This window comes from Betta splendens, chromosome 9 (genome assembly GCF_900634795.4).
Source record: "Betta splendens chromosome 9, fBetSpl5.4, whole genome shotgun sequence".
Lineage (NCBI taxonomy): Eukaryota > Metazoa > Chordata > Actinopteri > Anabantiformes > Osphronemidae > Betta > Betta splendens.
The window spans coordinates 17205456-17218783 of record NC_040889.2 but is presented as its reverse complement, the minus strand read 5'-3'; the positions used below and the strand labels follow the sequence as shown (position 1 = coordinate 17218783).

At 49.3% G+C, this 13328-nt stretch overlaps 2 protein-coding genes across 3 annotated transcripts; one reads left to right on the top strand and one right to left on the bottom strand.

The window, feature by feature from the left end:
- Positions 1-57: 57 nt before the first annotated feature.
- On the bottom strand, positions 58-2476 carry dgcr6 (DiGeorge syndrome critical region gene 6). Of its 2 annotated transcripts, none has more exons than XM_029164237.3 (6): positions 2346-2476; positions 2074-2246; positions 1810-1970; positions 1399-1499; positions 1185-1325; positions 58-1078 (listed from the first exon to the last, which is right to left on the bottom strand). In XM_029164237.3, the coding sequence occupies exons 2-6, from the start codon at positions 2172-2174 to the stop codon at positions 1001-1003; spliced, it is 582 nt and encodes a 193-aa protein (XP_029020070.1). In that variant the 5' UTR covers positions 2175-2246; positions 2346-2476; the 3' UTR covers positions 58-1000. The 2 variants fall into 2 exon arrangements, with proteins under 2 accessions (XP_029020070.1, XP_029020071.1); XM_029164238.3 differs by having other exon boundaries at positions 2074-2243; positions 2346-2463.
- Positions 2477-2529: 53 nt separating this feature from the next.
- LOC114863276 (rasGAP-activating-like protein 1) lies at positions 2530-13291 on the top strand. Its single transcript, XM_055511977.1, has 21 exons — positions 2530-3017; positions 3307-3363; positions 3947-4060; positions 4328-4389; positions 5272-5401; positions 5942-6023; positions 6101-6241; positions 6321-6412; positions 6496-6613; positions 6699-6852; positions 7937-8001; positions 8104-8216; positions 8314-8506; positions 8623-8760; positions 9302-9446; positions 9969-10141; positions 10751-10888; positions 10965-11100; positions 11388-11552; positions 11669-11767; positions 11853-13291. Exons 1-21 carry the CDS (start codon positions 2953-2955, stop codon positions 11999-12001), a joined length of 2529 nt encoding a protein of 842 aa, XP_055367952.1. The 5' UTR covers positions 2530-2952; the 3' UTR covers positions 12002-13291.
- The last annotated feature ends 37 nt before the right edge of the window (positions 13292-13328 follow it).

The following is a 13328-nucleotide window of genomic DNA, read 5'->3' as shown; positions in this document are numbered from 1 at the left end:
GGAAGATACGCGAAGGTGCCACTGGCAATAGGTTGACAGGGAATCAGTATGTTTCAATGTAGGTCTACGGAGAATTTATTTGAGATCAACATAGACAGTAAGACGAAATAAATATGGTCAGTATTATCTCATGTTGTGGTCAATTAGAAGCGTTGACCACAGTCTGGACAAAGGAAGTTAATAAAGACAGCAACTGTTGGTTTTGGTCAAAGGAGCACAAACAAACAGGTGTTTGATCTCCTCTGCCCTTTAAATAAATAAATAAAGAAATGCATTCCTACAAAACGTGTGCATCAGTAGCTCTTTAAATAAATAAAGGCATCCCTACAAAACATGTGCATCAGTATTAACAGGTTCACTTCTGACAAAACACAAACTCATGGAAGTCTGCTGAGTCGTTACCTGTGTTGGTTTTCCTCAGACGGCACTATAGTATCTAACATGTTCGCTGACATTTTAAACACATGGCTTGGGGTTATTTAAACACTGCAATATCTTCTAGTACAAAAGCAAGTGCAATAGTAAAGACTAAATGAGAGAAATCATTTTTGAAAATAAATCAAAATATTAAGTATATTTAAAACAGAACCCGAACAGACAAAGATCATCAATTTGCAATATCAGGAGGACGGTGAAGTATTTCACATGTGAGGTCAGTGGTAAAGGTCGGTTCACTGTTTCTACTCAGAACTGGGACAACAAAACGTCCCTCGAAGGCCACTTATGTAGAGACAACAATATTACAAGAGCGTCTTTGGGTGCTTGCATTATATTATGTCTTAAGCTCTGTACACGCTGTCACAGCCTGCTACTGCTCTCCCCCTGGGCTTGAATGCTGCTCAGGTCAGCTTGTCCTGTTCACCTAAGATGGCAATAGAACAACATCCACATTTCCATGCACTTGTTTGCTCTCGGAGCTCTTGTCACACGGTGACAGCAACAGATGCCCTGTGGATGTATCTATCGCTCCTGTTTACATACAGGCTGTTTGTCATCATTCTCATTGTATTCCAGGCTGGGTCTCCTTCTGCTGAAGCTTGAGGATCAGTTCCAGTAGGTTCATCTGCATGGTGAGCTCCTGAAAAGCACGAGGGTTAATAGCAAATGATGAGACTGATTTCACTGATATCTCGGTGTATGTACACATTCACTGTGTGTGTTTTAACTACAGCAGCATTAATCACCTGAGGATTAGTGGTGATATAAAACCCAGGGACTCCAGCCTTCTCCAGGGTGTTCTGCTGGTCCAGCACCTTTTGATCCATTTCTGCTACGATCTTCTTATCCATCATCCGTTGCTCCTCCCGTACACGTGTTTCCAGAGACTGATAACAAAAACACATCAGATGAGCTCAAAAGAGTCATCGAGCTTAAGCCATCACTCGGCGTTATAATTACCTCCAGCTCCGCTTGTTGGTTTGATTTGAGAAGCGCAAGGTTGTGAGACTTGCATGACTGAAGGGCTTCCTTGTGCTTTCTTGCAAGATCTTGCTTGAGCGCTGCACATTACAAGAAGAACCGGTCAAGCGTGTACACATCAACACTCTCACACGGAGGGCTAGTTCCAGGAAGCTGCTGGTCCTTGACACAGCTGCTGACTTATTGATCCCTGTAGGGGGAAGCACCAGCAGCACTGATGGGTACGCAGCAGCCATTCGTTCATGTGCTTAGACACAGGGCCTGAGCATCCTGCCCACGTCGATGTGCACAAATCTGAATCTCCTGGTTCGACTGCACAACAGCCCAGTTTAGTTCTCGGAACAAGCCCCCCCCCCCCGTTACATGCGCACTTTTAGGCAGAACACCAACCTTGGTGTTCGCAGTGCAGCTTTTGCCTCTGGTTGTACAGATTTTTCTCTGTCAGGTGCTGGATGTCCAACAGGCCCTGTACGATCTCATAGACCGTCCCGTCGATGAGCGCCAGAGCCAGGTCGCTGAGCGTGTTGTAGGACAGGCGCTGCTGGAAGGAGCTAACAAACAGACAAACAAGAACTTTTTAGCTAATACTAAAACTGAAACCCTTACTTACAGGTAGAACAAGTTCTTCGAACAACTTCCGCGAGCGATCGTTACCTTGGTAAATCTTTGACTAAGCTTTGCAGTTCCGATAACAGGTAGTAATGTCTTTCTTGGTGCTTAGTGGAGTCGCCGATGACGCCAGGATAACCGTCCATCTCAGCTGGAAGATGAGCGGCAGCGACACGCTGGTAAGCGACACGCTCTTTAAACGTCAACGTATAAAGCTGCTAAAGTAAAGAAATATATATTTCAAACATCGTCTATTAAAGACGCAAAATGCATCAAATGGTAACGTTCGTAAATAAACTCAACGGTAAATAAATTACATTTTTCTTAAGACACGAAAAACAAATGTTTATTAGCTTCCATTCACTCCAAACAGGACCCCGCAGTGCTGCCTGAGAAGGTGCCTGTCTGAAATAAACAGCGCAGTGACCCGACGTGTCCACAGGGTGGCGCACAGCCTCAAAGACGGCACGCTCCTCCTGCACGTCGGCTATTTATCACGTATGACCTGTATCTTAATTTAGTGGGACAACGTATATAAAATATAAAGGCAGCGAGGATCCACGGAAACAGTTTGTGAGCGATTAGATGCTATAACAAAACAATCTGCAGTGTTGGTGTAAAGTGAATGGAACCTATTTTTTTTATATTACAGAAAGGACATTTCTGGTAATCATTTTGCCTATATTTAAAGAAGAGCTGGAAAAAAAGACAACGGAGCCCAGTTCAGCTGGCGACCGTGGCCCACATTGTTCTAGCTGCTGGGCTGACTGGACTGGATGCGCGCTACTGGTGGGCTGCGCGCTGTCACGCGCTGAAGGTGCCATCAAATGAAGAAAACTCACTTGCGGATAGGAAGAGCGTTATTTATAAGAGAGCGTATGGGGACATAGGAGAAACTGGATTCATAGCTCGCACGACCACAAAATGGCCAAAAATACATCTTTATATTTCCGTATTGTCGAGGGAAGGAACCTCCCGGCCAAAGACGTGTAAGTGTTTTCTGAATGGCATGTCTGTGCTTAAGTCGTAGCTCGAGGAATATAACCTACAGTAAACAGCGTTAGCATTTTGTAATTGCTGCTTATCGTTTTAATTCGGTAGTTAAAAAAAAAGGTAAGTGCAGCATTTTAACCCAGCATTTCAATTTACTTAAAGCCATTGAAGGTGGGGTTGTGTCCACCTACTCAAATCTACCTCAGCGCAGAAAAACCCAATAAAATTCAGATCATCTATGTTGCCATGTCTCATTCTTTCTTCTCATTGATTTGTCGTGTGCAGCTCGGGGACCAGTGACCCATACTGCATTGTGAAAGTTGACAATGAAGTTGTGGCCAGGTGAGTCTCCCTGCCTAAAAATGAACATATGCACGATGACAAATGAAGAAGCGCAGCTGGTGAGTATTTGCTGCCTAAGGTCCAGCTGCTCACATCTGCAGCCCGGCACCCGGGCGGGCTGGGAGCGAGCAGGGTTCGGGTGCCGGCTCCGTAGCCCCTCTGACTCAGAGAACCTGATACTGGTCTGGCCTTTAAAACACCTACAGGTTACCATGGAGAGGTTGCATCAATTATTACAGGGAGCGCCCGCTGTAAGCAGAACATGCTAAATCCCATGTGTTCTTGAGAGAGGATAAAATTAACATAAAGGATGCTCGGCTCGATAGAAGCTATTTGTAAATGGTGCTAAGTGACAGCAGCTGAGCCTAAAAAAAAACACGTTTGTTGTGGGCTTTAACAGGAACATGGGATGAACTGAGTGGCTATTGTTCCATCTGGCATGTGGAGAGGACTATGATTCAGTGCAGTCGCTGGTGCTAATCATCTTGCACTGGAAGCGTTGGCCAGCCGACTTTTTTTGGATATTAGTCTGAATTCATATGTGGCTGCAGCTGTTTCTGTGATGGTCGTACCTCTCTTTCAGGACGGCCACAGTGTGGAAGAACCTCAACCCTTTCTGGGGTGAGGAGTACACCCTGCACCTCCCCATGGGCTTCCATTCGCTCTCCTTTCACGTCATGGATGAAGACACTATTGGGTAACGCTCTTGGCTCACTGCAGATTTATTGCGCTGCGAAACATTGACATTGCTTAAATCATGTTCTGTTTTAATGTTTTGGGGAAAAAAAAGACTCCAGGCCTTGAATAAACAAATATTTTCAGATGCTTGACGTGACTCATGACCGCCGCCAGCGCAGCAATCAGTAATCTGCCTTCCAACTCGCCTCACGCTGCTCCAGCAAGAAAAAACGACATTTTTTCAATACCTCGAGTATCTGATAATCTTTTGTATCTCTTTCTACAGCCACGATGATGTCATTGGAAAGATTACTCTGAGCAAAGAAGCCATTGGATCTCAGGCTAAAGGTACGACTGAGCACATGACCAGGGTTCAGGGACTGCAGACGTGTTCACGAAGGGCGAAGGGTCTGATCCCGTTTTAGACGCAGAGTCTGGGAAGCACGTTTACTTTTGAGCGCTCACATCCATCACTTGTGTAAGAACCTGTGTAAGTCGGGGCGAATCACCGGCTTCGAGGCAATAAACTCCACGTCCAGTTGTGGTGACGCTGCACCTCATGTTTCACATGTAAGAAATTACGCATAGTGCTTTCAGCGCTCTTAAAATATGGGGCGGTGCAGTTATGTAGTTTTACTAAATTGGTCCGAGCGCTCAGACGCGTGCGTCGGTTGCATACTGATTCCGACTTAAAAGCCACCTGGCAGAGCCTTGACTCCTGTGATTCACTGCTACATGATGGACTGAGTCAGTTCCCCCTCGCTGGAGGTTTCTCACACGCTGCCCTCGTTACTGTAATATTTTGTTTCATGTTCCTGTAAAATAATGAAAGCCTGATGTCATCTAATGACTTTTTACCCATTAATTATATATATTATAATATATATATATTATTATTATATTATATTAGTCATCTAATGACTTTTTACCTATTAATTATATATATATATATATATATATATATATATATATATATATATATATATATATATTATATATATATATATATATATATATATATATATATATATATATATATTATATATATATATATATATTACCCAAATATTAACTTTAGAGTACAAGAAATTAAAGAACTCCTCAGTGAATACCACTTTATCTTCTTTCATTGCCGATTTCTGATATACTGTGTTTAGTAGCATTCGTTAATCTTTATTTTCTGTGACGCCGGCATGTTTGCTTTTTTCTGTCTTTGTGCTAAATGCTTAGGGATAGACAGCTGGCTGAACCTGACCAGGGTTGACCCGGATGAAGAGGTCCAAGGGGAGATCCATCTGAGCCTGGAGCTACTGAAAGACACGGAGAAGAGCAGTCTGCGATGTCAAATCATTGAAGCCAGGTAACATTCTGTCAACCGGGACACAGAACAGGATCAGCTGAGACGGATGAGCTCATCTAGAGATGATAAGAAACAGGCAAAGGTTTACGACCACGTTATCATGAAGTGATTCTGTGGCCGAGACCAGTGCCGTCAATATTTCTGAGCTGAAATCTTATCACGTTCACCCCACAGGCCACACACACACACACACACACACACACACACACACACACACACACACACACACACACACACACACACACACACACACACACACACACACACCCTGAGTCATCCTGCCACCATCGCACCACTCGCTGCTCCATCTGTGGGTCCCACACCTCGCTCCCTCCCTCCTGGGCCGGCCACTAATGAGCGTGTCAATCAGCTCTCGACACCAGCGAATGGAAATGATGTTTGAAAGATGAAGGTCAAGTGAGAAGTTGTGATGGGGCAGTTTTGCCTCGAAGGCACCTCGCCGGCTAATTCGATTCGCAGAACAGGCAACGGGGGTTCGCTAAACATTTTAATATACTGATTTTGTCCTCACATCCACAGAGACTTGGCTCCAAGAGACATCTCCGGCACCTCCGACCCATTCACGAAGGTCATCTGCAACCACCACAGTGCAGAGACCTCGGTGAGCTCCGCGTCCGAGCATCGAGCACGAGTGATCTGAGATGTGAACTTCCTAACATGCCGCATGACGGGTTCCAGATTATCAAGAAGACCCGATTCCCTCACTGGGGAGAAACCCTGGAGCTGGAGCTGGACCCGGAGGAGCTGAGCGAAGACGGCGCCGTCACTGTGGAAGTCTGGGACTGGGACATGGTTGGCAAGAACGACTTCCTGGGGAAGGTGAGGATGCAGGAAGTCCCATCGCATTCACTGTCCTACTGAGCTACTCCGCATTCAGGCGCTGCGTTTCTTCCTACAGGTGGAAATCCCCTTTGTCTGTTTGCACAAGACGCCGGTGGTGCGGGGCTGGTTCCGCCTATTACCCTTGAGAAACCAGGAGGCGGATGCTGGGTGAGGCTGTGGGCGCGCGCCGGTGGGACCACGAAGCCTGAGGCCGAGCGGCCTCTGACCAGTTGTGCTCTTGTTGCCTCCAGCGGGAAGCTCGGGGCGCTGCGTCTGAAGGTGCGCCTGGTCGAGGACCGCATCCTCCCCTCCGTCTACTACCAGCCGCTCATCGACCTGCTGGTGGAGTCCGTCATTTCCCCCGCGGAGGTCAGCAGCTCCGCCCCCCCCCCCCGCGTTTTCCATTCGCGTCGGTTCCCGTCTGTGACCGTGACCCGGCTCCTCCTCCTTCTAGGTGGAGGACAGCAGCGCTCTCACCATGCTGGAGGAAGTGACCACGGTTGAGAGCCGCCAGGACGTGGCCATGACCCTGGTGAAGATCTACCTGGGTCAGGGCCTGGTGGTGCCTTTCCTGGACTACCTTAACACCCGGGAGGTCAACCACACCAGTAAGATGAAAGAAGCATCATCAGAAACGTCATAAAGCCCGTCATCTGTGCAGACGTTTAGATTTTCTATACTGTAGCATGGTTTAGACCAGCTTCTCACATCTCAGGGCCCTAAAGTCTCCAAAGCTGTTCCTTTTATTTGAATTTCTTCATAAATGTAATACTTAGTGTATTACTGTAATTACTGCGTGTATTTGTGTGAGACGGAGGCTTCTCTCAATTAGTCGGTATTTATATTTGTCTGACATATCGGATTACTGGTATTACCCTTCTCTCCAGAGATCTGCCGAGAGCTGCTGCTATTTAACTCTGAAGTGACATTAAGGTCCCTGGATGCTTCAGTCACGGTGTGTGTGGGCCGCTAAAGCCTACCAGCGCTATATTTACTGCCCCGCTGCCAATTATTTACTCGTCCAACTGGCTTTTCGCGGTCTCCTCCGTGGTCCGGATTAGTCACGTCTTTGCCTCCACACCGCGGCCGCGCCACAATTCACAGGGCTGCGCGCCGGTCCTTGCGTGCTGTTGGTGCGGTTTGAGATAATAAGCATAGTGCCTGCGTTTCCATAGCAACTCCACATGATCCAAATGGTAGCTGCTTGATTAAGAATAGATGCCTTGAGCAGCCACATATTAAAGTTGGGTGCAAGGGAAGCAGAATGCAGCGTACATCTAAAGGGCATGGAAGAAAAGGAGTAAGTGATCAGGATACTGGACCCGGCAGTCGAGGTCCGTCGCCATGGGGGCTGTGGGGCCCCGTCTAAAGGGGTCAGGCTGCCCTCATCTGGGCGCAGGTCATACTGTATATTGGACAGGATCGAAACCAGAAGGAGGCAAAGGATGCACACAATGTTTTAACATTAAGTCATATCTACCAGTGGGTTTAATGAAGTGTTTGAAATTCGGGTCCCTTTGAAAGCTGGTGCTTTTACATTCATACAGTGTTCATGCAGAAGATACCAAACTCTTTCTTAGCTGTTTCCTGGACACTGTGTGATTAAACTCTGACCTGCTGCAATTATGTCATTATTGAATGTATTGCCTGTTCATACTAGACTGTGGTGACTGTGCTCTTTTTCTCTCCTAGCGGATCCAAACACTCTATTTCGCTCCAACTCCCTTGCGTCCAAGGCGATGGAACAGTTCATGAAGGTGCGTCGATGTGTCCGCTGTTGTTCACAAGCCGCTTCTGCTGTGTCTGCCTTGACCGCGAGCAACCGCTGACTGTTGTTGTGCTGCGGCCCGTCCTGTCAGGCCGTCGGCATGCTGTATCTGCACGAGGTGCTGAAGCCCATCATCAACCGCGTCTTCGACGAGAAGAAGTACATTGAGCTGGACCCGTGTAAGATTGACCTGAACCGCACCAGGTAAAACAGGACTAAAGCAGCGAGACTGTGACTGTGATGTGTCCGACGCGTGTGTCTGCCTTCGGTCATTTAAAGCGTCGCACTTTTTCTTCTGAAGACGAATCTCATTTAAGGGCGCGGTGTCAGAGGCGGAGGTGCGGGACAGCAGCGTGGAGATGCTGCAGAGCTACCTAACAAGCATCACTGAATCCATCGTGGGCTCCGTCGATCAGTGTCCCCCTGTGATGAGAGTGGCCTTCAAACAGCTGCACAAGAGAGTGGAGGAGCAGTTTGCCCAACCTGAAAATGAGGTTGGTCTTGAGCCGGACGCAGGAACCTGATCTGTCAATGGCATCTGTCACGTTGGTGCACTTTAAATGAACCTCATGCTCCAGCGTTTTCTCTGATGGAGCGCCGTTTCCTACAGGATGTGAAGTATCTGGCCATCAGCGGCTTCGTCTTCCTGCGTTTCTTCGCCCCCGCTATCCTCACGCCTAAACTGTTCCAGCTGAGGGACCAGCACGCTGACACGCGTACAAGCAGAACGCTGTTACTACTCGCCAAGGTACGACTCGCAGCACAGACGCGCACACAGACGCACACACAGACACCGCAGTGAATAATTTATCGAGGTTCACACGTCGCACTTGGGGAAATGAAGCAGGTGGATGCACTTGGATGCGGTAGGCGTTTAGAGGGTTATGACTGAAGGCCCATCGTGCTTTTGAATGGTGGCGAGCTGGAAAAATACCCTTTAAATCCACATTTAAGTCACGTTGCAGAAACAGCGAAACCGTGTTCTTTCCTCGTACATGACTTTTGTGGTTGCTGTCCATGGTGCTGAAGCGCTGTTGCCATGGGTCCTCACCGGTGAAAGGCAAGGGGCTATTTTTACCTGCGGTTCAAAGTCGAGCATCAGAGAGAGGACTTCCTCCTCGCTGTGGGCCAGGTGTGGGCCGGACAAAGGGTCTCAGCAGGCCCGGCCTCAGAGACCCGTTTGATCTCTGACTTTCAGAGTTTCAGTCAGTCGCTGAGTTCTTTTGCTGCGGATTTGACGCACCGATGTGAAGATGTGGGTGTCACGTGCATGTCCTTATCGTTGCCAGGCGTTGCAGAGTGTGGGGAACTTGGGCCTTCAGCTGGGTCACGGGAAGGAGCAGTGGATGGCGCCGCTCCATCCCATCATCCTCCGTAGCGTGGCCTCCGTCAAAGACTTCCTCGACAAGCTGATCGACATCGATCATGACGCCGGTGAGTAACAGCAACGCTGACCTTGAGCCGAGAGGCGGCCGCAATGTCGGCCCGATTGAGCGGCCTCGAGCGATATCAAAACGGGGCGAATCAATACCGCAGCTCCATGGTGAAATATTCATAACCGCCTGGAAGCCTAGAACACAGATGACGCGGCCGAGGAGCCGGCGGCGCGAGGCTGCGGGTGCCAGTCCGCCTCACACTGGTTCTCTGACACTGTCTGCTTTCTCGCCAGCCCGGCAGCTGTTATGAGACATCCTCCCCTTTTGACAGATCGCGTTTCAGCCTCCCTCGGCCCACCGCGCGCGCGCTTTTCTCTGAAAGGCCACCTTGACATTTCAGGCTCTTCAGGTGGAGGTGTTGGGACAGACGTGGAGGCTTGTTTCGCCTCTTTGACGCTGCCCTTCGCGTGCTGAGGGACGGAGGCTGTGGCAGGAGAACGAACGTACACGCGTGTGGTTTGTTGTCACGGCGCCACCTTGTGTCTGCGCGGATGTAAAGACCCTGCTTGTTCTCCTGCAGCGTGCGAGGCGCCTCAGAGGGCTGTGTTCATGCCCTCGGTCACCGTCAAAGAGGGCTACCTCCTCAAGCACAAGACAGAGGGGCCTCAGCTCCTCTCCCGCTTTGCCTTTAAGAAGCGCTACTTCCGGCTGACGAGCGAGACGCTGTCCTATGCCAAGACCCCGGACTGGCAGGTGGGTGGGAGCGCCGCAAATTCCATCTACCGGAAATAAAGGTGGAGTAAAATCTGAGTTATGTGAAAGTGAAAGCTGATGGGGCTTCCTGCGATGGCGTCAGCGTCTGCTGACGCACTCCCGTGCATTTGTGTCGATTTCCTTGTCATCACTATGCAGCGCCTCATAGTGATAACGATCTCCTCTCATTCACCAGCAGAAACTGAGAGAGAGAGAGCGAGCGAGCGTGAGGGAGCGGCCTCTCTCTCCCCCAGTGGAAGGCGCTGCCGTTCAGCCCGTCTCCGCTTTGTGTGACTGGAATAAAGGCGCGGGTTAATTGAAGGCTGTGGACGTTCACGCCAACATTGCAAATCAGATCGCGAACAATGTCCGCGGCTCCTTCGCCTCCGCGCTGGAGGAGCCCGGCCTCGGCGAGCCCAGCTCCCGCTGGAAGTGGCTGATTTGCACTTTAAAGTGTTCTGATCTCGCCGTGGCTCGGCCCCTTCCTCAGTTCTGTTCCTTTTAGCCTAATGTGTGCAGCGTATCTCAGACATGTCCCTCTGCATTTCACCTAGACTCAGTTGACGTCTAATCGCCCCTGTGCTCCTGCTTGTGCTGCTTTGGCTGCAGGCGTCCTCCTCCATCGCCATTCAGCGCGTGTGCGCCGTGGAGCGCGTGGACGAGAATGCCTTTCAGCAGCAGAACGTGATGCAGGTCATCAGCCGGGACGGCGACGGGCAGCCGCGCACCATGTACATCCAGTGCAAGGTAAAGGCGCCGCGTCGGGCGACCGTTCCCCCGGCGCGCGGGAAAACCTCACGCTGGCTTTGTGTCGTTGGAGCAGAACGTGAACGAGCTCAACCAGTGGCTGTCGGCGATCCGGAAGGTCAGCATCTACAACGAGCGCATGCTGCCCTGGTTCCACCCGGGGGCTCATCGCGGCGGCAAGTGGACCTGCTGCCTGCAGGCCGACCGCGCCGGTGAGGTCTTCTGCTGCCGCTTGTTTGTCCTTCCGGTTCAAGGGCCCCGAATGCACGGCGTGTGTTTGACCAATTGCTCGTGTGTTGAGCTACAAACCGAGAAGCGAATGGGCTCAAAAGGCCCCTGACACGCAGTCTTGCGTCTTATTACACGTGCCGCTGGCTGCAACAAGTAAACGAGCTCTCCGTAATCCATATTTAATGACGGAACCTCTCGATTTTGTAGCAGCCGTGTTTTTGTTGCTTCGGCGGCCGACGGGCTCTGGACATCACAGGGCAATTTTCAGTTACAGGATGCAGCAGGACCCACTCCGCTGTGACTCTGGGGGACTGGAGCGACCCGCTGGACCCGGACGTCGAGACTCAGACCATATACAAGCAGCTCCTCCAAGGCAGAGACAAGCTCAGGTTGGAACAGCTTCAGGCTGGATGTAGTTCACGCCGTGGACACTAGAGGTCTATGTTGCAACATGGAAACTCACTATGCTGCTGTTTGACATTACCGTCACATGTCAGCGGTGATTAAATACCCAAGTGGCTCCAGAGAATAGTCAGTGAATAAATTATCTTTGTGGCCCGTTTGTCAGGAAAAAATATCTGGAGGCGCCAGAGTCTGATCAGACGTCCATCGGTAAAGAAGGGAGCATCAACTCTGACTTTCACCCAGGTGGGAGCTCAGACGCTCGTGCTCACGCGCTGTCACGTCCTCTCTGCCGCGGTGACACCGCTCTCCTCTCTCCTCCGCCCGCTAGACGGTGCAGGATGCAACGCGCGGCCCGCGAAGCCGGGCCAGAGCGCCGCCGCGCGGCTGCTGGCGGTGGTGGCGGACCTGGAGCAGGCCCACGGCGCCTTCCAGCGCAGCGAGGAGGAGGATGCGGCCGGCGTCGTGCTGAACCCCTAGGCCCGACGCGGAGCGGGGCCCGACGGTGCCGGAGTGGGAGGAGCCCTGCACCAAGAGTGAGCGTCCGATACGAGCATTCACTCGTCTGATTGTCACGCGCACCCCCCCACACAAAGAGCAAAGGTAACCCTGCCATGCTGAATCCCCGAGGGACTTTCAAACATGATCTGGCTTCATATTTTTTATGTAGAAAACAACCAATCTGTTGCATGGCCTGCGTTTACCGTACTTATCGTGAAATGTGAAGGGAAGCTTTTCTATTTTTGAGATACTGTACAGGACATTTTTATGCAAAGAGCTTGTCGTAGTGTGATGGACGGTGACCTGAATGTACCACGTCTTGATATCGCTTTTATTACCGTTTTGTATTTTACACGATGGCCGCAATTGTAGCAGTGATATTAACATTTTATGGCAGACCATGAGTTTATGAAACGCTGTTGCACATGCGACAGAGTAACGCTGCCTGTACAGTGGACACAATTTGCATTACTTTGATTGTTGCTTTGCTCCCTTTATACAAAACCATGTGCTTCTGTTGGTGCTATTGCCAGTCAACGTAAATGTGTAGCTCTGATGAAATTTGCTTAGTTAAAACACTCCTAACCACAGTCCTGAAGCTCTATGGGTAACATTTACCTCTGATCATAAGAATATCAGCATTCGTTTAAACACAATCTATAAATGAGGCAATAGAAGAAGAATTGTGAGGCGTTCCCGTTTCGTTTACATTAAGATTTTAGTGCCACAACACATGGCTCACGAATGTCAGGATCTGCTTCATCTGCCAAATTAGCTTTTTTTTAGAAATTAGAGAAAGGTCATTTAAAAAGTGCTCAGATTTGTGTGACACGCAAACTGTACTCGTCACAAAGCCATTTCTCACAGAGCCAATCAGGGGCCGCGTCTTTCTTCAGAGATGACTTCTGTGGTTTCTCACACCTCCGCCTCAGCCTCTTGGGGGGCAGCAGATTTTATGTCTCGCTGTGCGGAGCAGAAACTCTTCCTACCATAGTTGTAACAAAACAGGTAGACCACATTGATACACTGGGTGACGTCAAAACTGCTTTGATGTTCGCAGCTTTCCAAAATATATTTTACAACTATTTTATTGCTGTCATTTATGAATGTTATATTTCCTGTAGGAAAGCTCTTATTTTGAAAAGAAAAATAATCTCTACTGCCTGTACTTTACTTTGCAAACACACCACACACATCATTTGTTGGATTTGAAATGTTACTGTGAACTTAACGCAACAATGTAATTCAGTAAAGGCCTATTTCATGTAATGTCTAGTGTCAAATTTGTACAGAGAAAAAATTTTAA

What these genes read in the sequence shown, in the direction of transcription:
- LOC114863276 (XM_055511977.1), top strand. Translation starts at nt 2,953, where the DNA reads ATGGCCAAAAATACATCTTTATATTTCCGTATTGTCGAGGGAAGGAAC. An exon ending in CCGTCATTTCCCCCGCGGAG is followed by an intron (nt 6,614 to 6,698) that starts GTCAGCAGCTCC and finishes TCCTCCTTCTAG; the next exon opens with GTGGAGGACAGCAGCGCTCT. An exon ending in CGCTGTTACTACTCGCCAAG is followed by an intron (nt 8,761 to 9,301) that starts GTACGACTCGCA and finishes TATCGTTGCCAG; the next exon opens with GCGTTGCAGAGTGTGGGGAA.
- dgcr6 (XM_029164237.3), bottom strand. Translation starts at nt 2,174, where the DNA reads ATGGACGGTTATCCTGGCGTCATCGGCGACTCCACTAAGCACCAAGAA. An exon ending in TTAGTCAAAGATTTACCAAG is followed by an intron (nt 1,971 to 2,073) that starts GTAACGATCGCT and finishes TCTGTTTGTTAG; the next exon opens with CTCCTTCCAGCAGCGCCTGT. An exon ending in GCTGCACTGCGAACACCAAG is followed by an intron (nt 1,500 to 1,809) that starts GTTGGTGTTCTG and finishes TGTAATGTGCAG; the next exon opens with CGCTCAAGCAAGATCTTGCA.